General features: G+C 42.9%; 1 protein-coding gene across 1 annotated transcript in view; it reads left to right on the forward strand.

Annotated features, from left to right (window-relative positions):
• The window catches only part of Atp8b1 (ATPase phospholipid transporting 8B1), a 137,734-nt gene that overhangs the window by 66,107 nt on the left and 47,451 nt on the right, over positions 1-24,176 (forward strand). The window contains exons 3-8 of the mRNA XM_052201387.1: positions 14,257-14,354; positions 17,258-17,371; positions 19,402-19,500; positions 19,614-19,675; positions 23,561-23,633; positions 23,809-23,879. Of these exons, the coding sequence (XP_052057347.1) occupies positions 14,257-14,354; positions 17,258-17,371; positions 19,402-19,500; positions 19,614-19,675; positions 23,561-23,633; positions 23,809-23,879 (517 nt within the window). The remainder of the gene's footprint in view (positions 1-14,256; positions 14,355-17,257; positions 17,372-19,401; positions 19,501-19,613; positions 19,676-23,560; positions 23,634-23,808; positions 23,880-24,176) is intronic.

Genomic DNA, 24,176 nt, shown 5'->3' on the forward strand with positions numbered 1-24,176 from the left:
GCTTTCACACGGATTTCTGGGAGAAAGTCACCAGCACATACACAATGACAAGGATGTCACTGAAGCTCGCAGTGAGACTAAAAGTGCCATTTTCCATAGTGACCTGTCTTGGTAGATTGACCCATCCATGGCAGGACCTCTGTACCTGATGGATCCAGGAGGCTTCCTTGTGATACTGGCCCGTCAGTCATCTGAAAGATGAAGGGTTGGTTGTTCAGGAGGGAAGAGCGCTCACATGAAGATCACACACAGAGACTCTGACAAGAGGGGAGGTCATGATGGTGGCACACAGAGGAACTGAAGTCAAGTCTCTGGTGCCACAGGAAAAATACACACTCACTTCTTGTCGTTCTCAGCCACCTACCCTGGGACCGTTTAGAAATTGAGATGGCGGGTTGGAGATTATCTCTTAACCAGTCAGGGGGTGCTGTTGTGGCCTGGGGCTCCATCTTTCTATTCTGAGCCAGTTCTAGCTCCCCGGGTCCTGTGCTGGCAAGTGAAAAGAAAGTATTTGTAAGTAAATCAGACACCATCAGCAGATCTACCAAATGGAGATCTACCAGAGAAATGTCTGTGTACCAAAGGCTCCCTGGCGATGAGTTTGCCTGAATGAGGCAGGTGACTAGCAGATCCCAGCATGCTCCAGAGTGAGGCAGCAGTGTCTACTAAAGAGTGAAGGGTCCTCCGGTAGTACTATGTCCATTTTTCTGAGGAACCGCCAAACTGATTTCTTCCTTTCTTCCTTTCTTCCTTTCTTCCTTTCCTCCTTCCTTTCCTCCTTTCTTCCTTTCTTCCTTTCTTCCTTTCTTCCTTCCTTCCTTCCTTCCTTCCTTCCTTTCTTTCTTTCTTTCTTTCTTTCTTTCTTTCTTTCTTTCCTTTCTTTCTTTCTTTCTTTCTTTCTTTCTTTCTTTCTTTCCTTTCTTTCTTTCTTTCTTTCTTTCTTTCTTTCTTTCTTTCTTTCTTCCTTCCTTCCTTCCTTCCTTCCTTCCTTCCTTCCTTCCTTCCTTCCTTCCTTCCTTCTTTCTTTCTTTCTTTCTTTCTTTCTTTCTTTCTTTCTTTCTTTCTTTCTTTCTTTCTTTCTTTCTTTCTTTCTTTCTTTTTTGGATTTGGTTTTTTCAAGACAGGGTTTCTCTGTATAGCCCTGGCTGTCCTGGAACTTTGTAGACCAGGCTGGCCTGGAACTTAGAAATCCACCTGCCTCTGCACCCGCCCCCCTCCCCCCCCCCCCCCAGAGTGCTGGGATTACAGGCGTGTGCCACCACCTCCCGGCGCCAAACTGATTTCTAGAGTGGTTTTACCAGCTTGCAATCCCACCAGCAGTGGAGGAATGTTCCTCTTTCTCCACATCTTCACCAGTATCTGCTGTCCCCTGAGTTTTTGATCTTAGCCACTCTTGACTGGTATGAGGTGGGATGTCAACATGGCTCCAGCTACATACGTAGCAGAGGATGACCTTTTTAGACATCAGTGAGAGGAGAGGCCCTTGGTCCTGTGAAGGCTAGATGCCCCAGTGTAGGGGAATGCCAGGGTGGTGAGGTGGGAGTACGTGGGTTGGAGAGCAGGGGGAGGGGAGATGGGATAGGAGGTTTTCAAAGGGGAAAACAAAGAAAGGGGATAACATTTGAAATGTAAATAAAGCAAATATCTAATTTTTTAAAAAAAGAGAGAATAAAAAAACAAAGAGTGGAGGGTTGCTGGGAGGAGCTAGGGTTCCCACTGCTGAATGGAATCCTTGGAGCCTGAGTGATGGGGATCAGTGTGACTTTCTCCTGAGGGCCTCTCAGGCTGAAAAGAATAGGGCAAAATAAGCAGTCGCCCCCTTCCATGGCTGCCTCTCCGTGGCCACACCCCTTTACCCTTTCCGCTGCTCTTTTGTTTTTGTTTTTTGTTTTTGTTTTTTCGAGACAGGGTTTCTCTGTGTAGCCCTGGCTGTCCTGGAGCTCACTCTGTAGACCAGGCTGGCCTTGAACTCAGAGATCCACCTGCCTCTGCCCAAGTGCTGGGATTAAAGATGTGTGCCACCACTGCCTGGCTGCTCTTATCATAGAGAAATATTGTACTGCACACAGACTCCTCACTAGCCCCTTCTCCTGTCCCTTGACGTGGTCCAGTTGTCTCTTCCTCCCTGGTTGATCAGGTTACCCACAGCCTCATTCATTACTTTGCAGCCAAGCCATGTTGACTTATTGGTCTGTGCTCTCATATTAAAAATAAAATAAAATAAAATAAAATAAAATAAAATAAAAAAAAACCTATAGGCCAGGCATGGTGGCAAACACCTTTAATGCCAGCACTCTGGAAACAGAGGAAGAAGGATCACTGTAAGTTCAAAGCCAGCCTAGTCTACATGGTGAGTCCCAGGCTAGCCAGGCATGCATAGTGAGACCCGTCTCAAAAAGTAATAGCAATAGAGTGTATTCCTTTCAAAGTTACTTCTTCTGACTTGGAACTTTGTTCGGATTTCTGTTTGAGACTGAAATGGTTATGGGCACACAGTATTTCTGATGAAGTGCATAATCATTGGGTGAACAGTATTTAGGATGGCATATTTAATAGTCAATAGGTAAGCAGTTTTAAGTTGGAATGTTTATCAGTCAAGGGAAGATATATCTCTGTTCTTGGCAGAAATTTAAACTGGGTGTAACATTTATAGAACCAGTACAGCTGGACACTTGCTGACAGGGACAACCACAGGAAATCTCTGTAACTAAAGATATGTAAGTATAGAAGACCTGTTAATTTTATTTAGATCCCAAATACAAATAATGCTGGCCCACTGCAATATCAAGGTCTGAGGAAACCTAAATTAGACACAGTTACAATTATCACATATTCACATGTGGAAACTTCATGTTGTATTTGACTTTCCTTTTCTGATCATGGGTAAACCAACACAACGAGTGACTTGTAAAATGGAGGTTGAGGATAGTGTCCCTTCTCTAGGAGATAAGTAATAGGGATGTCTCTTGTTTTTCAGACATTGTTTTTTTTTGACACTGTAATTTACTATTTAGCCTAGAGTATGAAGCTCTTGTTCATAGAGACCTAATGCAGCTGATGTTTTTCCTCTCAGCAAGTTTGGAGTCTCTAAAGCAGATTTCAGGCCTGGGGATATAGCTCAGTTGGTAGAATGCTTATTTAGGATCTGGAAAGCCCTGAGTTCAACCCCCAACTTTGCATAAACCAGGCATTGAGGTGCACCTGTAGTCTCAGCACTTGAGAAGTGAAGAAGAATCAGCAATTTAAGGTCATCCTGGCTACACAGCAAGTACAAGGATAGCCTGTGTTATGTGATCCCCTGTATCAAAAACAAACAACAACAATAATAGACTTTAAATATTAGAAAGGCACTGGCCCTTGCACTAACTGAGATTCTCAAGGCCGTCTGTGTGTCACGCTCATCTGTGGAGCATAGAAACTCTCTAGATGCCTAGCTCACTCCCTAGAGACATTAAGATGAAGTAAGGCTAGATTCTGCCTCAACCCAGTGGAATAGCTCATCTCGTCTCCCTGCAGACTGGTGACTAGAAAATGGTCCAGCCAGCACGACTGGAGTACTAATTAGAAAGAGGGAACATCTGGCTACTCTATTCTCAAGAATCCCAGAGGGTCTTTAAAAGCCTTCAGACCTGGCTAGTTGACTCTGTTGGTCTTCCTGTGGGGTTCCTATCCCCCTTGGGGCCATAATCTTTCCCCCTATTCTTCCATAAGAATCCCCAAACTCCATCTATTGTTTGGCTATGGGTTTCTGCATCTGTCTGCAGCTGCTGGGTGGAGCCTCTCAGATAACAGTCTTGCTAGACTCCAGTCTGCAAGCATAACAGACTATCACTAATAATATTAGGGATTGGTGCTTACCCATGGAATGAATCTCGGGTTGGGCAGGATATTGTCTGGCTATTCCTTCAGTTTTGGCTCCATTCCCCCATCCCTGCATTTTTTGTAGGTGGGAAGAATTTTGGGTTAAAAGGTTTGTGGGTATATAGGTATCCCTATTACTTCACCGGGGTTTCTGTCTGGCCTCTTCAGGTTCCATATTCCCAATGCTGTGAGTCACAGCTAAGGTCACCCCCATTGATTCTGGGGTGCCTCCCTTATCCCAGCTCTCTGTCACATCCTGAAGATGCCCCCCTCCTCCTCACCCCTGTCAGTTTCAGATTTCCATTCATTTTCATGGCCATCTCTCCTGTTCCTCCCCACACCTGATCCTGAACCCCACCCCCATCTTCCTCCCTATCCCCTCTCCCACTCTGGTCCCTCCATCCATCTACCTCAACTGAGTCAACTATCCTGGTGGCTGTCAGAGACTGAACCACCAACCAAAGACCGTATCTGGGCTGGACCTAGGAACCCACACATATGTAGCAGATGTGCAGTTTAGTCTTCATGTGGGTCCTGAACCAACTGAAGAAGGGCTATTCCAAAAGCTGTTGCCTGGATGTAGGATATGTTCTCCTAACTGGGCTGCCTTGTCTGGCCTCAGTGGGAGAGGATGCACCAAGCCCCTCAGAATCTCTGCTGTGGTCATTGCTTGAGCTGATCTACTCTTTGTCCACCTCCAGTTTCAGAGACTGTGGATGTAGATGGAGGTGAGCCTAATTCAGGAAAAGTAGAAGCCACAACATTCGGAGACAGGTTCCACCCCTTCCCTGAGGCTCATTCTATGAGCTAGTAGCATCCTCTGTTCTTCCCCCGTGTGGCCTGTTGGCAGAGCAGCCCATATGCTAGACCCACACTGGAGTGGAAGGACCCAGCCTCGCTGGGCTGAGAGACCTAAGGTGGGTTGGAGTCTTCATGCTGACATAGAAAGGATGGACTGACATCTAATTGCCCCATCTCCCACCCAGGGTCGGTTGGACTCCCTCCTCCCGGGCACACACCAGAGCCCTTCAGATGTGGCTGGAGGCACTGCTGCAGCTTTTACTTAGGTGGCCTCCATTGCCTGTGCCTATTGTGCGGTCACAGCCCAGAGCTTCTTCCCTCCCTCCTCCTCTTCTCCTTTCAGCTTGCTTCTTGCCTGACTGTGTGTCTTTCTTCCTTTTTAGTTCTCTCTCTTATTTTTTAATTTAATTTTATTTTTGTTTGTATGCTTTTTGTTTTGAGACAAGATGTTACTGTATTGCCCTAGCTAGCCTTCAACTTGACACAAAGATAGACTAGGTTGGACTTAAACCTATAGCCATTCCTCTGCCTCTCTGCCTTTTGAGTGCAGGAATTACACAGGCCAACACATCTGGTGCACATCTGGATTTGGTGTTTTTTCTTTTCATATAGTTTATAATCCTGAAAAAATGCAGAGAATGCAATTGCCTGGCCAAATAGTTATTTCATGAACATGTGGATCTGTCCCCAGGTCAAGCATGAACATACGGATGATAGATGGAGGGCTTTTCATTTCTTCCCTTCCTGTTTGTTCAAAGGAAGCCACTATTCTTCCTCTCTTCTCTTTAAAACATTTTTATTACATTCTTATTTGTTTGTTTTCCTGTTTGGTTGGTGTGTGCATATGTGTATATGTGTACGTGTCTGTCTATGTGTGTAAGAAGGGCATATGGGACATGTGTTTGGTGGGTGTGTGTGTGTGTAAGGAGGGTATATGTATGAGTGTGTGTCTATATGTATAAGGAGGGCATATGGGGCATGTGTTTGGTGTGTGTGTGTGTGCTTGTCTATATGTGTAAGGATGGCATATGGAACATGTGTTTGGTGTGTGTGTGTGTGTGTGTGTGTGTGTGTGTGTGTGTGTGTGCATGTGTAAGAAGGGTGTGTATATGTGTGAGTGCATGTGTACCTTGGCTTACAAGCTCAAGTCAGAGGACAACTTGTAGGAGTCAGTTCTCTTCTTCATCATATGGGCCTGGGGATCAAACTCATGTGCTCAAGCTTAGCAGCAGGCGTCTTTGGCCTCTGGGCCATCTTGCGAGCCCCATCCTTAATTTCATAGTCACAACTTCTTTTCTTTTCTTTTCTTTCATGTTTTTCTATCTGAACCCATGGCTTTAAATACTGTAGTTTAGTTCTGCATGCTTTTGAACTTTGTGTTTATTTAGGTAGATCTATACAATATATATTCTCGTTTAAAATATTTTCAAAGATTTACTTATTTTATGTAAGTACACTGTAGCTGTCTTTGGACACCCCAGAAGAGGGCATCAGATCTCATTACAGATGGTTGTGAGCCACCATGTGGTTGCTGGGAATTGAACTCAGGACCTTTGGAAGAGCAATCAGTGCTCTTAACTGCTGAGCCATCTCTCCAGTCCCTCATTTAAAATATTTTAAGGTGTATTCATACGTGTTTCCATGGCCATATAAATTTAAAGAGAGAATCACAAGTATATTTTTAATAATAATGTATGCATATGAATCTAATTTGCATGGGTAGCGAGTGAAAATAAAGTCTCCTTCCCCAGCTCTTCCTTGGCCACAAATTTTCCTTTTCCAGAAAGAAACTTGCTGTTATTACTGTCTCCTAGATCCTTCAATACAAATGGATATGTGTCAACCCTTAATATCTCTTACTCTGGGTCCCCAGGGACACGTGTGTGCATGCAGTCATACCATATATTGTATCTGAAAGCCTAGGATAATTAATAGTCACTGTCTGCCTTTGTCAGTTGGCCATGTGATGTAGAATATTTCCCTACCATCCAAACAAAGCCACCTCATTTGTTTTATTTATTTTTTCTCTCTCAACTTGGGCTTCCAATACATGAATGCTTACTGTTTCCAATAAAACTGCTTCTAGTAGGCATTTTCCTTATTCCTAATCCTTGAACAATGTGATTGTATTCAAGAAGCTCTGCACTGCCAGCTCCCTCCTGCAAAGTAGTACACGCAGGGAGGATTACTCCTAGAAGTCAGAGTATTCTACAGTGCACTGGGTACCAAATTCTGAGACTCGGTCAAACTGCTCTCCACAGAGGGTATCCACAGGACCCCATTCTTTTTAACTCAGAGCATCATGAGATGCTTTATTCTTTGCCAGAATTTTAGCATTATAAGATAAAATAAATGCTACCCTTATAAACACTGGGATCTTCAGTATCTTTTCTCCTGTGAAAGAACTGTTTGTTTGCATTTGTGTGTGTGTGTGTGTGTGTGTGTGTGTGTGTGTGTGTGTGTGTGTGTGGTATGTGCATGGTGTGTCTGGTGTGTATGGTATATATGGTGTGTGTGTACCTGGGGCAGGGGGCTTACCTACCTGTGTCCTGTATCCATGTCTCCCTGCGATGATTGGTCTTCTCTTAATATTATGATTCTAAGCTTTTGATTTCTCTATTCTCCTGGGTTGATTGTAGCTTGTACCAACTAATCCAGGCTTTTGGTTGTTGTTGGTTTTGTAAATGAGAATTTAAAACAGCAAAGAGGACAGGGACAGGACCATGCTGCTTCCTTTGCCAGATGGCACTGATCAAAGCACTTGGCATCTGTGGGAACACTCTGGACATCACGTAGCTGTGCTTAGATGTATCAACGACAACAAGCATTTCCCAGAGTGGCGTGATATGGACCCACGTGTGGCTGATGCTGCATGTATCCCAGACGTGTACCTGGTTGGTTTGTTGCCACACCTCTGGCTGATTATCTTTCTAGCATCCAACTACAGGACCCTACTATGTTAAAGATGTATTTTGACATTGTTCCCGGTAAATTTATAATTTCTTTACTTTGTCAATATTCCTATTCTAGAAAGTGAAACAAGATGCTGTCTTGGACTGCAAATTATAATTGTAGTGTAACTGTATAGTAAAATATATCCAAAAGGCAAGCACACTAACACAGCATTTCAAACCACAGTAATAAATGTTCTCTGATTTTTTTAATTTTTTTTATGTATGAGTATACGAACTTACATGATTGTATATATGTTATGTTCATTCAGTGCATACAAAGTCAGAAGAGGCCATCAGATCACCTAGAACTGGAGTTACAGGTGATTGCAATCCACCTGTGGGTGCTGGGGACCAATCTTAGGTACTTTGCAAGAGCAACAAGTGCTCTTTTTTTTTTTTTAAGATTTACTTACTTTTATGTGCACTGGTGTTTTGCTTGCATGTATATATGTCTGTGTGAGGGTGCCATATTCCCTGGCACTAGAGTAACACTTGTGAGCTGCCATGTAAGTGCTGGGAGTTGAACCTGGATCCTCTGGAAGAGCAGCCAATGCTCTGAAGGAGTGAGCCATCTCTCCAGCATCTAAAATGGTGCTTTTAATCTCTGAGCACATCTCTGATTAGTCTTTTAAATTCTTGTGGACGCATTAATTTTTGTAAAAGCTAGCATAAGTAAACTTATTTATTTATTGGAAGAGAGGTATTTCAAGTGTTTTTTGTAAGTAGATTTGACCATAGACCGCCATCTTCAGATCTTTTTATGGCCGTTGGCTGTACCACTGCTCACATCCCCAAAGATGAAAAGACTCCAATTTCCTTGTCCATTCAGGCTAAACAGGAGCCTTAACTATGGGCAGCTTTCTGAAGCAGAGTTGAGGGTTTCTTGTGGCTGAACCTCAGATACAAACACACTGGACACTTTCTCTAGGAACCTCATGGAATTATCACTTATGAAAAATAAAGAGACCAAAGTCATCCTGGCAATCATCATTGCTTCTACATGGAGTTAGAAACTGTCCTTTGTTTAAGGCTTCCAGATGAAACAGACTGGAGAAGGGTAGAGGGGATGGGACTAAGTTCTGGAAGCACCTACTAAGGCCTTCATTATAGAAGGGAATTTAGGAAGCTGGTAGGGTTGGGGTAAGGCTGGAGCTGATACACAGGGGAAGGCAGGAAAACTCATTTATGTTCAGCGCATTCACAGAAAGCCATATTCTCTCTTCCTTGGGTCTTTTGCTGGTTTGGTTCATTGCTGTTGATTTGATTTGTTTGTCTTGAGGTTTTGCTTGTTTGTTTGTTTGTTTATTGGGTTGGTTGATTGCTTTGGTTTAATTTGGTTTGGCTCTGGTTTTTTTTTTTTTTTTCCGAGGCAGGGTTTCTCTGTGTAGCTGGGTTGTCCTGGAACTCACTTTATAGACCAGGCTGGTTTCAAACTCACAAAGATCCACCCACCTCAACCTCCTGGGTGCTGGGATCAAAGATGTGCACCACCACCTCCTGGATGCCTTTTGTTTTGCTTTTCTAACAGAGTGTGACTGTATAGCCCAGGCTAGCTGGCCTATAACTTCTAATTTTTAAAATGTTTTAAAATATTTATCGATTTCATTTCATGTGTATGGTTGTTCTGCCTGCTTGTCTGTCTGTATGTGTAGCACATGTGTGCCTGGTGCTCACAGAGGTCAGACGGTGACTTTGGATTCCTGAGAATTAGAATTATGGATGATTAGAACAATTATGTACGTGCTGAGAACTAAACTCAAACTCAGGTCCTCTGAAAGGACAGCTAGTGTTCTTAACCGCTTAGCCATCTCCCCGGCCCCTGGCTTAACTTTCGGTCTTTCTGCCCCAGCATCCCTGGTAACTGCTGCAACTGCCTGTGTGTACCACCTGTGTAAAGGCCTCCTGGGTGGTTCTAGGACTGGGTTTCAGTCCTTCACACTGCTTCTTCTCTGGAAATCCTATCCACTTTTCTTCCCTTCCTGAAGCGTAGGGCAATGTTCTCAGCAGTATTCTGGTATACCAGTGCCTAAGGCATGTCCTGTCAACGACAAGCTTAAGTAAAACCTTAAGTCCTTATGTCCTTGGATATGGTGCATACCACTGTAACTGCATTTGGGAGACTGAGGCCAGGCAATAATGAGCCCCTGGCCAGCTTTGGGCTATATAGTAAGACCCTGTCTTAAAGACTAGAATAGTAAGGGCTGGACAGCAGCTCTTAACTGGCTTGGCAATTAAGAGCATTCTGCTCTCGCAGAGGACCTCAGTTCAATCTCCAGCATGCACAGGGCAGTTTCCAACTGTCTGTAACTCCAATCTCAGGACACCCCATGGCCCCTTCTAGCCTCCGTGGGCACCGGGCATATATGTGGGGCATTACACATACATGCAGGTAAGCACCAGTATACACAAAATAAAAATCAACAAGTGTTTTAAAAATAATAAAAATCAGCTACATTGCTAAGTGCTGCGACCTGCATGGATTCATGACTGTCCTGGGAAACCTATTTTAGCCGTTCTCCTTTAGGGATCTCCTTTGAGTGGGAAAGACGTGTTCAGATTGCAGATCTTATCACAAAGCTCGCGGGTTGTTTTGTACTTCCACTTCCATTTTCCCTCTTGATGAAATTGCTCTTGAGTTTGAGTGATGCCAGGAACGTTTACACTTGTCATAACACAACACTTACGATTCCCCGATGAGTGGCAGCCAACCACGTACAAGGATATGCCTGGGAATGGTGCTGTGATTTCAAATATGTAATCGAGTTCATTATTGGCATTCTCTGACAATCTGTGCTTGATTTCTTATAGTGTTTCCTAAGGAGTAGGAAGATGGAAAGCGAGACACTTAAAAAGATGAGGTATTTTCATAAGTACAATGCTGGTTTTTATAATTGTCCTGCAACTGATCGTTCTAATGATCCCTTACTCATAAGGTTTTTTTTTTCCTATTCCCCTTCCAAAAATAGCATGCCCTGCTCATTGTTAATTTCATCAAACCTCGACCCACCCACTGTGTGTCACTCAAGGGAAAGTCATCTCCCTGAAGGTTGATGAACAATTCAGATGCTACCTATGGCCTAACTCCTAAGATGGCTTTCTAACTGATGGCATATGTTTTAAGTTTTCATGGCACCAATCCATTTGCACCTTCATAGTCGGAGAAAAAGCATGGCTGTGTACTGTGGTGACAGAGAAAGGATGATTCTGTTCTCATAACTGACCTTCCCAAGTTGGCTCCTGCTGGCCAAGTGGTGTGGAGGCGGGCCCAGCCAGCACAGCAAGGTGGAGCCCAGGCTATGCCTGGAGCTCAGATAGACCCACTATATTCTAAGTCTTATGCTAATAGTCATCTTGCTGATACTACCAATGGCTTATTGTGTTCTGAGCTATAAAATAATGATATTAACCACTAGGCACCATGCCTGGCACATATATAGAGTACAACATGCTATCTACAAAACTGACATAGTAGAGGGCGGTAGAAACCTTAATGGAAGAACAAGACAAAACACAGGAGAAGCAGCCTCCTTGCCAAGTGAAGTCATCTCCATGTGGGAAAGTCCCTTGAGCCTACATCTTCCCTGAGTGCTGGGTTTCAGCTATAGGGCATCAATTGACATAGAAAGGGGGCAGGCTGGGCTATGAATTTGGCTTTCTAGTTTGTTCTAAAGATACTTTTGGTGCTACTGTGTTCAGAACACATGGAGAACCTGTGAAGAATTCAAGGACAAACTTGGCATGTCCAGGGTTCTCCTGGGAACCAGTCTGGGCAGAGAGGAGGGCGTAGTACCCGAGATAAGGTGTGAATAGAACGGCAGTAGTCACTGCTCTCCCTCTGAATGGCTTGGCTACCGTGTAGGGTAAGTGTGAGGAGGGAGATTTACTATGTCCCATTCACCATGTCTCCAAGTATATGTCTGCCTCTGCTCTAGGGTGGAGTCAGCTCCATCACTTGAAGACCTATGAGTGACCCTGCCCAAAGTGGCAGCAGGCAGAAGACAGAATAAACTATGTACTTTGGGAATGGCACTGATAAAGGACAGGTCACAGGGGGTTTTAAAGGTTAAAAGCCACTATAAAATGGGGTTGAGATTTGGGCAGCAATGCCTTAAATGTGACATCTAGTTACACTCACGCCTTCTACCTAAGGATTGTGATTTTTTTTTTTTGTTTTGTTTTTTGTTTTTTTCAAGACAGGGTTTCTCTGTATAGCCCCAGCTGTCATGGAACTCACTCTATAGAACAGGCTGGCCTCGAACTCAGAAATCCACCTGCCTCTGCCTCACAAGTGCTGGGATTAAAGGCATATGCCACTACCACCCAGCCCAGGATTGTGATTTTCAAGATTCAAAGACAGAGTAGCCAAAGGACAACGATCAATGGACTGTGAACTGGCTTGTTCAGCATGTCCAAAGGGGACACTGTCCTAAAAGAATGGCTGCATCAGTGTCTGAGCAATGCTGTCCATACTGGCAAAAGACCAGACATGATCAATGTATAACTGGAAAAATAAAAAGAACATGGACTTCAAGTCTATGCTAGGAGTCATGCTGTTGGCCTGACCTAGCCCCTGGCTGTGTCAAGGATGACTAAGCCACTGGGCGAGGCAGCCACAAGTCTCCAACAATATCAGAATGACCCAGATTCCATGTCTTGAAGCTTAGAAAAGACTTGACCATGACTATGAGAAACATCAGCTATCCAAGAAGCTTGCAACTGCCTAGCTTCTTGTATATCTGTGGACCACTGCAGGCAAGTGGAAAGATATCTCAGACTATAGGGGTAAGTGCGTGTATCTCATGAGGCTACCCAGAAGAACCAGATCAGAATTTAGGCCATTCCAACTGTGTTCACCCATAGGCATGTCTGTATTTGTAGCAAAGGGATAAAGGGTCCTACAACTACTAGCACTTCTGGGAGATCAGGATAGATTTGACACCAAAAGCCCCTGCCCCACACAACAAGCAGGCTTAGGAGTGACATTGCCTACAGGGTTGGAAGGATGGTGTCTCCATTTTATTTCTGTGGCTGGGATCAAAATACTGACACAAAACAATGGCCTGGGTTTCTATGTAATTTTCCTCTTTCCCTTTTATTGATTATACATGGCAAGTCAAAGCAAATGATCAAAAGTTCTGCAGCCAACTCCATTTTATCAATATAAAGTTATGGTACTAAAGATTTATATTTGCTCAGAATTTCAGGTTACAGTCCATCATAGCTAGAAACTCGAGATGACAAGAACTTAAAACAGCTGGCCAGATCACATCCACAGCCAAGAACACAGAGAAATGGGTGTGCACACACTTGTTACTCAAATGCCTTTGTTCATTCATATATGGTCCAGGACTCAGATTCAGGGGATGCAGACACTTAGAGTGGGCAGGGTCTTCCCACACTAATTAATCTAATAAAGACAATCACCCATAAACATATCCATAGACCACCATGATTTATCAATCCATCAATGAAATTCTCTTGATAGCTGATTATAGATAGTATCAAGTTGACAATTAAAATTGACCACCTCAGTTAGAGATAAGGTTGGGGCACAAAGAGATAAATGTAAAGGCTTCATCAGAGTTGGAAATAGAGTGTTGAAGAAGACCTGGGCCAGTGGCCTCAGGGATCTACCCTAGAGATAAGATGGAAAGATGACAGACTGGTTACCAAGAGAAGGCACACACAATACCAATTCAAGATTATGACTCAGAAGTGTGGGGTTAGTTGGTACCCTTCTTTGCAATTTATTCATCCACTAAATATTTAAAGCAATGTAAACATTAGAAACAAAGTAATAGGATTGAAGTTTTAATATAGCTGTAGACTTTTGGATCTTTGGCAGTTTTCCTTCATTCATGTTAGAGGTAGATTGCTCTTTTAGAACATTAATGTTCCATGATATTCACTTGCTAGGACTACAAGCTGTAATTTAAACATCTGATATGTATTTTCCTGGCTCTTACTCTGAAGGGCTGGATCAAGCTGTTGGTAGGTTTCATTCTTCCCAAGGATCTCGAGGTTGGGATCTGTCTTACTTACCTTTCCAATTCCTGAGATAAAATACCTAAACAAAGGGACCTTAAGGGAAAGGAGGGACTTATAATTGATTCACAGGTCATGGGTACAGTCCATCATGGCAGAGAAGGCCTGACAGTAGGAGGTTTGAGGCAGTCATTCACATTGCAGCCACACCCAATTCAGGAAGCAGTTAGAGATGAACACCTGTGCTTGGCTCCATCTCTTCTCCTTATTCGGGTTAGGACTTGAGCACATGCAGTGTGCTCACAGTGAAGGTGGGTCTCCTACCTCAGTTAATGTAATCAAGATAATTCCATACAGGCATGCTAAGAACCCTGCCTCTCATGTGATTCTCCACCTCATTGCCAACCCAAATTGATAATTGAGATTGCCCATCACAGGTTCCATCTCAGGCTCTATGACTGTAGATTTCCATCTTCCACAGATGACTTCACACTGTCCTCCTTCCTTGGCCCTCTTTGAGGAGGCATTTCAATGGCCTCTTTGAGGAGGCCATCATGTATATAATAGATTAAGGCCCACTCAATAGAGCTCTCTTTGACTCCTTCCCCAGTAACCTTGCTTGTACTTAGAATTCTTTTCTCCTTCTCTTTGAAAGATTGCACGTGGCAAGTCAAAGCAAATGATCGAAAGTTCCACGAACAACCTCATTTTATGAACACCAAGTTCTTTTGTATTAAGGAGAGCAAGTATTCGGTAAGTTAATGCTAAAAATGTTATTATAGTAATCCAGGTTTGCCTAGTCACTGTCATTTTTGTCAACTTCAAATGGTAACTCCCATCCAGGTAACCACTTGCCTGGGTCTATTAATAACTCTCCCTCATTCTATAGACTGTCATTTTTTATTAAAGTTTAACTACTCTGAAAGTTAGTAGGTATGACTTGAAACAAAACAGAATCATGTCAATTGGAAACTTCCCCTGTGTAGCTGCAAGGCTCTTGCTAAAAAAATTTTATGAAAATTGTGATTGTCACTGACGTCCTGTTTTGAAAGTAGTGAGTTGACTCTGCCTTGGATGGCCTAAGAGATAGCAAGGATATTGTCACCTAAAATGCTCATTTCCTTTAATAAATAATAAAACATATAGACAAGTGGGGTTGGAGAGATGGCTCAGTGGTTAAGAGCACTTGCTGCTCTTGCAGAAGACCATGGTTCAGTTCCCAGCATCCACAAGGCAGCTCATGACCATTATAACTCCAGTTCTTGGGAGCATGAGACCCTCTTCTGGCATCTGCAAGGACAAGACATGCATGTTGTACACATACATGCATGCAAGCAAAACATTCATTTGCATAAATTAAAAATCAGTAAGCCTATAAAAAAGAATGCAGACAAGTGTTAGTTAAAAGCAGAGAAAGGAATTTATTCAGTGTGGCCACATTGAGAAGAGTCCAGTGACTGTCCAAGTCCATCTTCTAGATTGTCACATGAGGTGAAAGGTAACTAGAAGACTAGGGTTATGTATAACTAAGCAGTCCCTGTCACTATGTTGTCAACCCATCACTCATTGTGATGGTCTAGGGAGATCCACAAGGTGATCTGATAAGCTGTCATGACTGTGTGAAATCTCTTTCCAGGAGAGAAATTCTTCCTCTGGCTGGCACCAGGTTTTAGCCTTTTCCTTCTCTCAGCATGAGATTATTGGGACAATTCCAATTTCTTGAGGACCATAGTTTCAGGAGATTGATAGTCAAAGGGAAAGATATAAGTGCTTATCCTTAGAATATCTTTCCTCTTGCCTGGACCATTAGAGTACCACCATTGTGTGGCTTAGGAAGCAGAACATTATTTTCTAATAGTTCAGGGAGTTGCAAGCCCAGAGTCAAGGAGTTGACAAGGTAGGGTCCTTATGGACAATCTCAGAATCAGATCCATGCCTGTCCCAACATCTGATGCTTGCGCACAATTCTTAGCATTCTTTGGCTTGTAAATACATCACTCCAGTCTCTGTCCAATCCAGTCTTCTATCTTCTTCCTATGTGTCTCTGTATCCAATTCCCCCCATTTCATACATGGAAGTGCTTCTCAACTTCCTAATGCTGCAACTGGTATCCTCCAACGGTAAAATTATTTCTGTTGCTACTTCATAACTATAATTATTTTACTGTTATAAATTCTAATGTGTAAAAGTAACTTTTATTCTCTTGAAGTAATTGTCATCTCTGAAGGTTTCTGCCTCAGTCCACTAACCTAGGCCATATCCTGGAAGCTTCTAGCCTCCTACAATCTAATCTAGGCCTAGAATGTTTTCAGCCTCCGAGACTTGCTGCCTAATAAGCGCACCCTTTCTAGATCTTTCTAAACTCTGGCTGGCTGATCAACTCAGCTGCTCTGACTTAAACTCTTCTCCAAGCTGACTGACTCAATCTGGCTTCTCTTTCAGCCTCTGACTTTTTGTTGTGTTTGGCAATCTGTTCTGATCTTCTGCCTCCTTTCTTATTTGCTGGCTTGCTCTGTCTTTGTCTGTGTCTAGCTTGTTTGCTCTTCAACTTGTCTCTGGAAAACTCTCCTGGTAAAACTGCCTCCTCTCTTTTCTTCCTCCTTCTCTCTCTGCACTACCCTCTTATGTAGCTTCCTTTCCTCTCTTCTTATGAGAGTTGGGCATAACCTATTCTGTCAAATCTTTCTCTGACTCATCACTTTGTCTTCTACTCAGTTAGACATCACTTTCTTCCCCAACTCCCCAGACAGGGTTTCTCTGTGTAGCCCTGGCTGTCCGTGAACTCACTTTGTAGACCAGGCTGTCCTGGGACTCAGAAATCCGCCTGCCTCTGCCTCCCAAGTGCTGGGATTAAAGGCGTGCACCACCACTGCTAGCTAGACATCACTTTCAAACATGGGTGCTTCCTTCTACAAACTTTACCTTCATCAGTTTGGATTAAAGGTGTGAACTAAGGATGTGTCTGTATTCTAGCCAGAGGGATTAAAGGTATGTTCTAAGTCAGAGCCACAGACTAACTAGAAACAACATTTTCAGCAAATAACACAATCTCAAGATTCATAGTGTCATCAAATATCCTGCAATATTAATGTAAATGCCTGTGTTTTCTGATGGTTTTAAGCAACTCCTGTGAAAGGGCCAGTTGATACCTCCCAAAGGGTGGAGATGCACAGGTTGAGAACCATTGCTATAAGGAGACCAGTCATTAGCTTAGAACTTACCCTAATCCACCGTGAAGTTATTCTTACTTTATCTGCTAACCTGTAGAGAAGTAAAATGTTGTTAATGGGCATTAGAGTTAGGCTTCCTTTTGGAGGACATTATCAACCTGCAAGAAACATCTTTTTGCTCTTTCTGATGCAATGGCCTTTATCTTCCCTTAATAAAAGGGACTTACCTGCTCTGTTCATGTTGGCATCCATCTTTGCCCCAAGTCCTAAGAGGCACAGTGGATCAAAAAAGGTGACAGAAGGAGACATAAGGTCACAGTCTGGTGTCTGTATCTTGTGATTTAGACTGGAAAATCATTTAAAAACTTAGCAACTTGAATTATGGCCCTGGGTTCTGACAAGCTACAGGAAATAGTGATTTGTGCAGGTGGTTGAACTTGGTATACAGCATCATTTACAATAACTCGCTGTTTTGTTTTCCAACAGAGTAACGCAATTAAAACATACAAGTACAATGGACTTACCTTTCTGCCCATGAATCTGTTTGAGCAGTTTAAGAGAGCAGCCAACTTCTATTTCCTGATCCTCCTGATCTTGCAGGTAATGCCCTTTGAGGCCTTGACTCTGCTGTCGGTGCTGGATGCTGAAGGCATGCAGCAAGTAGACAATCTCAGGGGAGCAAGTCGACAGTCTCAGGGGAGCAAGTCGACAGTCTGTTTATATCAGAATTTTCTACATAAGGGCCCTGTGCCTCATGTGCAGAACCAGCTTAGCAGTGTTTGGAGGGAATTAATGGCAATAGCATTCTGATTTTATTTTGCATTTTTTATTCAGATGGGGGATTGAACTTTGAACCTCATACATGCCAAGCTAGATACATCTTCATTCTTTTTACTGTTTTGATTTGAGGCAAGGTGTCACCTACTTGCCCAGGCAGACCTTGAACTTATAGTCTTTCTGCTTCAGCCTCCTAAGTAACTAGGATTACAGGAATGAACCAACAGACATGGTTTAATTCTGTTTATAGAAAACTAAGTTTGTACTGATATGAGCAATAAAAGTAAATAAATAAAACTAAGATGTGTATTTTATAAAATTATTTGTACCTTAAAATTGGTAGGGTTTTTTTTGTTGTTGTTGTTGTGTTTGTCCTTTTTTTTTTTAACATAGTCACCTGTTTTTTCCATAAGGATACTTTTGTTCATAAAGCTTCTTTGTCCTTTCTGTGAGTTGATTTTATATTAGAAACAAAACACTCTTCTTTTTTTTTTAAAGCCATAGAATCCTTATCTAGAGCATTAGTCTTTTATCTGTGTGGAAACTGTTACTATAAACAAGGGGCTCTCCACATTTTAGTTAGTACCCACAATCAACCTTTAGTACCTGATAATATGTGGGTTATAAAGATAACATAGTCAGTTGGCTTTATCAAATTCTTTATCACAAAGGTTGGACTAGAAAACATCCAATCCACTGGGATTTACTAATAAGCCTTAAAATATAGTAGGTATGTGTGTGTTTGAGAGGGACATAAGGCTTGTGGAGCAGAGAGTATAGAAAAGATAGAAAAGACACCGAGAAGACATCAAGAATATTCAACAGATGTGGTGAAAGGACCCAATAACTTGATCAGAAAGGTCTGGGCAAGTGTAGAGCTGTACACTTCAAGTCCTGTTAGGTTTTTTGTTTTGTTTTGTTTACTTTTTTGGATTTGGTGTTTTTGAGACAGGGTTTCTCTGTGTAGCCCTGGCTGTCCTGGAACTCACTCTGTAGACCAGGCTGCCCTCAAACTCAGATATCTGCCTGCCTCTGCCTCCCAGAGTGCTGGGATTACAGGCGTGCACCACCACTGCCCGACTCTGTTAGGTTTTTCTATGGACAATAATCTCCTTTCCCTCCACCTACTTCAAGAAGAAAAATAGACAGATTCATATGTTCATGACGTAGCCGCAGCCCATTTACTTTCCCTTAAGGTCCAGCAGTCCCCACTAGAGTGGCAGTAACAGGCTATTTGCCTGCTTATTCGCTGACTATGAGGTGAGCACCAGCACAAACTTCATCTTGCAGAGAAGAGCTGAGGTGTAATGTGGTAAAGTAACTTGCCCAAAGACTGAAATCCTGACTGTGTAGAGCTGAACAGTGCTAAACCAGGGAGCTTAACTTCAAAGAACCAGTTCTGGCCCAATGATCAGCAAAGGAACTGGAGAGATCTTTTCTAAAGAAGTATCTATCTTGATGAGCTGGAGCTTCCTTTGTTACCTGGGCCAGGAGCAAAGACCATGATGGGAGCTTTACCTAATCGGTTCCCTTCAGAAGCTGCCTGCCATCTTTTGTCTAATTGTGAGACCATAGTAATGGCTAGCTGAACACATCTTGCTTAGAGTCAAGGGTTGCTTCCTCCCAACCCCACCCACTTTGAGTTATTACAACAGTTTGGAGTAGTTATGATGCGAACCCCCTTTGATGTCTGTGTAGAGACAGCAGGATGGCCTTTCCTCAGTGCACTGGCGGATATAGACTTGTTCAATGATAGGCATTAGCGAACTTAAAGTCAAATATCCACTACCTGGAAGTTAGATATGCTCTCGTGGGAACATGTGTGTGTATGCAAGCTTTTCGGTTTCTTTCAGGCAATTCCTCAAATCTCCACCCTGGCATGGTATACCACACTTGTACCTCTACTTCTGGTGCTGGGCATCACGGCAATCAAAGACCTGGTAGATGATGTGGTAAGGATTCCTCAAGCCACTTTCTTCTTATCCTTATGACCTTACTGGCATGTGTCATTGATGTTTTAAATATTGAGATGACCCAAATAATACTCCTCATCTTCCTTCCAAAGGCTCGCCATAAAATGGACAAGGAAATCAACAATAGGACATGTGAAGTCATTAAGGATGGCAGGTACCTAATTTTCATTTAGCTATAAAGATTACATGTATAAATGTGTCTAGATGCATATTGAAGAATAACTATTAGCCCCCAGACGTCTATGGCACATTAGCTTCATGTGTATGTGTTTGTGTGTGTTCTTGTGAGTCTGTGAACAGCTACAGGTACATGTGGACATGAGTATGTGTGCATATGGTACCAGAAGTTGGGTGTCTTTCCATAGATGCTATCTACCTTCCTTTTTGAAACCATGTCTCTCAAAGTTCTGGGGCTCACTGATTCAGTTAGACTAGCTGGAAAATGAGCCCAGGGGTCTGACCATCTCCACCTCGCTAGCATGGGATTATAAACGTATTTCCTGGCATTCCTGAATTTTCACATGGGCTCTGGGGATCGAACTCAGGTCCTCAAGATTGCATTGCAAGTACTTTACTGAATGAGAAAGTACTTTACTGACAAGTACATTAGACTTTTATTTTATTTTATTTTAAAGATGTATTAATTATTATATGTTAAGTACACTGTAACTGTCTTCAGACACTCCAGAAGAGGGTGTCAGATCTCATTACAGATGGTTGTGAGCACCATGTGGTGGCTGGGATTTGAACTCAGGACCTTCAGAAGAGCAGTCAGTGCTGTTAACTGCTGAGCCACCTCTCCAGCCCTACATCAGAATTTTAATAGAGTCATCTCTGATAAAGAGTCAACTCTCCATCAGGGCTGTGGAACTGTGCCCAAATTGAACATATATAGTTGCTAATCGGGCTTGGGCTACCATAGCCTGCTTCCTGCAGTGTGCTGCATCTGCCTCCACCATTCCAGATGTGTCCCCTTCATGGGTTTGCTCATACAGGATACCCCCATACCCTTCCTAATTTGCCAGCTACAGTGATTTCTTCTTCTCCTCCACTTTCAGAAGAACATTAGTACTCATCTTTTTATGATGTGAATGGCATTAGAATTATTCGTGTAGGTGTCTCACCTCCTGGCCCATCCCACCTCACTGCTAAGGGGACATCTAACATGCAGAAAGAATTCAATAGACTCTTGTTCAAGGAACACAGAATATAGTCAACTCTAGCCAAGCCAACCAACTGAAGGATTAATAATGAGCTGTTTTATAAGCATGATGATCCTCAAGAAAGGACTCCAAAGTCAAGTGCTAAAAAAGTAATGAAATACCAACTCAAAAGACTTTTTAGTGTGTCCACAATTAGGAAAATTACCCAATTTACAGCCAAAGCCACATATCCACTGCTTTTAGTTCAAAATCTATGCCTTTCAAAATAGGTGCCACCAGTTGTGAATGTTGACAAAGACTTTCTTTTTCTCCTTGTAAATAAATGAATGGATTCTGGGCTGGAAGTTACCCCTGGAATCGAGTAGAGTCAATATTGTAAATGGGGGTGAGATTCTTTGCCATCTCTGGTAATGGGCAGCCCTGAAGCTAGGGGGAAGCTCAGAGTAGAGTGTTTGCTTACCATTCACACACACACACACACATACACACACAAGCTTAGGAGCATCTCTACCAGGGTCTTGGGTCTCACAACTCTTAACAGCAAATCAAGCCTGCATGAACGCAGGGCATCAGTGAGGTAGAGCCAGGAAGCCTTCTCTAAGAAAATTGTCGCATCATTCAGCCCAACATAATGGCCTCCGATGTTCCCAGAGTTGGGACATAAAAATTACTAATGTGTCCCTTTGTGAGGTGGGATCAACACATACATTTTTAAATCATAATTAAGCAATATTATAAGATTGAGTATCAATGCCTCTTTTCTTTCTGCCTTTTTTGTTGTTGCTTATCTGTCACTTTTATTATTATTATCATCGTTGATGCTGAAGCTGGAGATCAGGGCCTTGTGCACCCTGAGCCTGCACTCCTGATGCCGAGCTACTTTCCAGCCCTTAAAGTTTCATTTATAGAGTGATAAGCCAAGGTTATTTTTAAGAGTTCTGGCATTGGCCAGGTGGCAGTGGTGGCGCACACCTTTAATCCCAGCACTTGGGAGGCAGAGGCAGGCAGATTTCTGAGTTCAAGGCCAGCCTGGTCTATAGAGTGAGTTCCAGGACAGCCAGGGCTACACAGAGAAACCCTGTCTCAGGAAAAAAAAAAAAGAGTTCTGGAATTGGGAATTTCAATTCTTACAAAGGAGAAACTTGATACTAGCAGATACTTAAGATGTATCCTAAATTTCGTGTTGTTTGTGAACACATGGGTGGACTACATAGTAGTTAACGTCTATGCTCAGAACACAGCTTCCTGGCCACTATAGGGGGGTCATGGCCATTACCACTGGGTGTGTGAAACTTCCACCACCCCTGCCTCCTTTTTTGCCTAAGAAATTTTTGTGAAAGCTCGGGTGTATCAAATATGTGTATACAAGTCAATTGTCTGATAATCATAAAAATTTTATTTTAGGGTAAGCCTTTGATATTGATATAATTTGACCATTTATTAAGGGTAAAAGTACATTTTCATACTAATGATTGTGCCTGTTTATTTTTACATGAAGAACTAAATCTTGGATGAGCATTTTCCACTGCAGGACTTAGAATAGCTTCAATGCTTTTCAGCTGGCCAGCATTTTAATATTTTTGAATCCTCATTGCTGGCAACTCTGTCCCATAAGTACATAATACAAATGGCAGAAGTATTTTTAAAGCCACCGTGGAAATTTTTGCAAATTCAATCCTCATCCCAAGCCAGAATGTATATAATGTTTCATTTTTGCTGTTGTTTTTTGTTTACAAAACTCAATTAAGCAATTTAAAAACAGCAAATTTTAAAATTATCTTTTGGGTTACCATATAAGTTTCATTATGACATTTTATATGTTATATTTGATTCTCAATTATTCCCTTCTGGCAATTTTTAAAATCAAGCATTCTAACATAGTACAAAGATGTGCTAACTTTCTGAGAACTATGACAAAAAATATTAAAGTTCTTGTTTTCTGCAATTAAACGGAATGACTTTATAAGAACAGAAACTCTTGTACCATGAATGCATCACACTCAATAGCAAGCAGGCATCCTCTGGAACCTGAACTGACCTATTACGGCCAGTGCTCATTGGCAGAACCATGGCCTCAGTGCAGTTCCATGCCACAGCATGAATGAACACGCCCAGAAGCACCCCGCGCTCCTTAAGCATTTTGGTTTTGCATTTTGGGTTTTTTGTATATTCATAACTTTGTTACTACTGCCAAATTGTGAAGCTCCCCGCATTCAGTTACTACATGGCTTCTTCATATGGAAGAAGCAAACCCGGGTTTACAAAGCTGGGGGGGGGGGTGCCAGCCCGCCTTTTGTAGGTGTGAAGAAAGCTTTTGAGGCAGAGGACTATAGTTTGAAGCTTTTCAAACATTGATGCATTAGAAAAGGAGATATCCTGTGGAATTTAAAGAAGGAGAGGAACCCAGTGAGAGTTAAAGCCTGTGGGGAATCATGCTTTTCTGTCTGGTACCGGCACCAAGCAGAGAGAGAGAGAGAGACAGAGAGAGAGAGAGAGAGAGACAGACATACACACACACACACAGAGAGAGAGAGAGAGAGAGAGAGAGAGAGAGAGAGAGAGAGAGAGAACAAGAACACAGGGATAGCCAGCCGGGAGCACGGAGAGAAGGTGCCTCCCCCCCCACACACACACATGTTGAGTTGCCATGGGTTCTTCCTTACGTGAAGCAGGGTGGAGAGAGCACAGCACACTGTTCCAGTGCCTCCCACCAGGTTAAGGCAATCCCTGTGGCATCAGTGGAACAGAGAACTTGTAGTAAACACTCTCCTATAATTTGCACTTTTTTTTTTAAAGAATCTTTGACGCCCAAGAAGAATGAGAATTTCTTGGCCTAAAACTTAAAAACCCAAATTGTCCTTATTTTTGATTCTTAGGTTCAAAATCATCAAGTGGAAAGACATCCAGGTTGGAGATGTGCTCCGTCTGAAGAAGAATGATTTCATTCCAGTAAGGGAACGGCTTCTGTTCCTCTCCTTCTCCTCATGCATACCCACCCCATCTTATCCCCCACCCTACCTCCACCCACACCCCAGCCCCCTCCCCACCAGGCCTTCCCATTCCCCATGCCGTGTTACTTCCACCCTGGGGACACTGTGTAGCAGGTGTCTTTTGTTTTCAACAGGCCGACATTCTGCTGCTGTCCAGCTCAGAGCCTAACAGCCTGTGCTATGTAGAAACAGCTGAGCTTGACGGGTGAGTGTGCCTCGGGTGGACCTATTCCGAGGGTGGTCTGGAAGGGACCAGGCATTGCCTGCTCTGGGCAGGGAGCCCTGCTAGTTGGCCTCTGCCTCAGCTGCAGTCTGACGAGTCCACAGTGGACTGGCTCCCTCTTTCTGTAAAATGGAGCTGTTCCCCACTTTCCATTAACACCACGTTCCCAAGTTCCTTGCAAACAGCTGAGCAGTGACCATGGATATTATTGTATCTTCAGAAATGAAACTAGGTTCTTTGCCAATAGAAAATGTTGAACTCTTTTATCATTTTTAGAAT

Source organism: Apodemus sylvaticus, chromosome 13 (genome assembly GCF_947179515.1).
Source record: "Apodemus sylvaticus chromosome 13, mApoSyl1.1, whole genome shotgun sequence".
Taxonomy (NCBI): Eukaryota; Metazoa; Chordata; class Mammalia; order Rodentia; family Muridae; genus Apodemus; species Apodemus sylvaticus.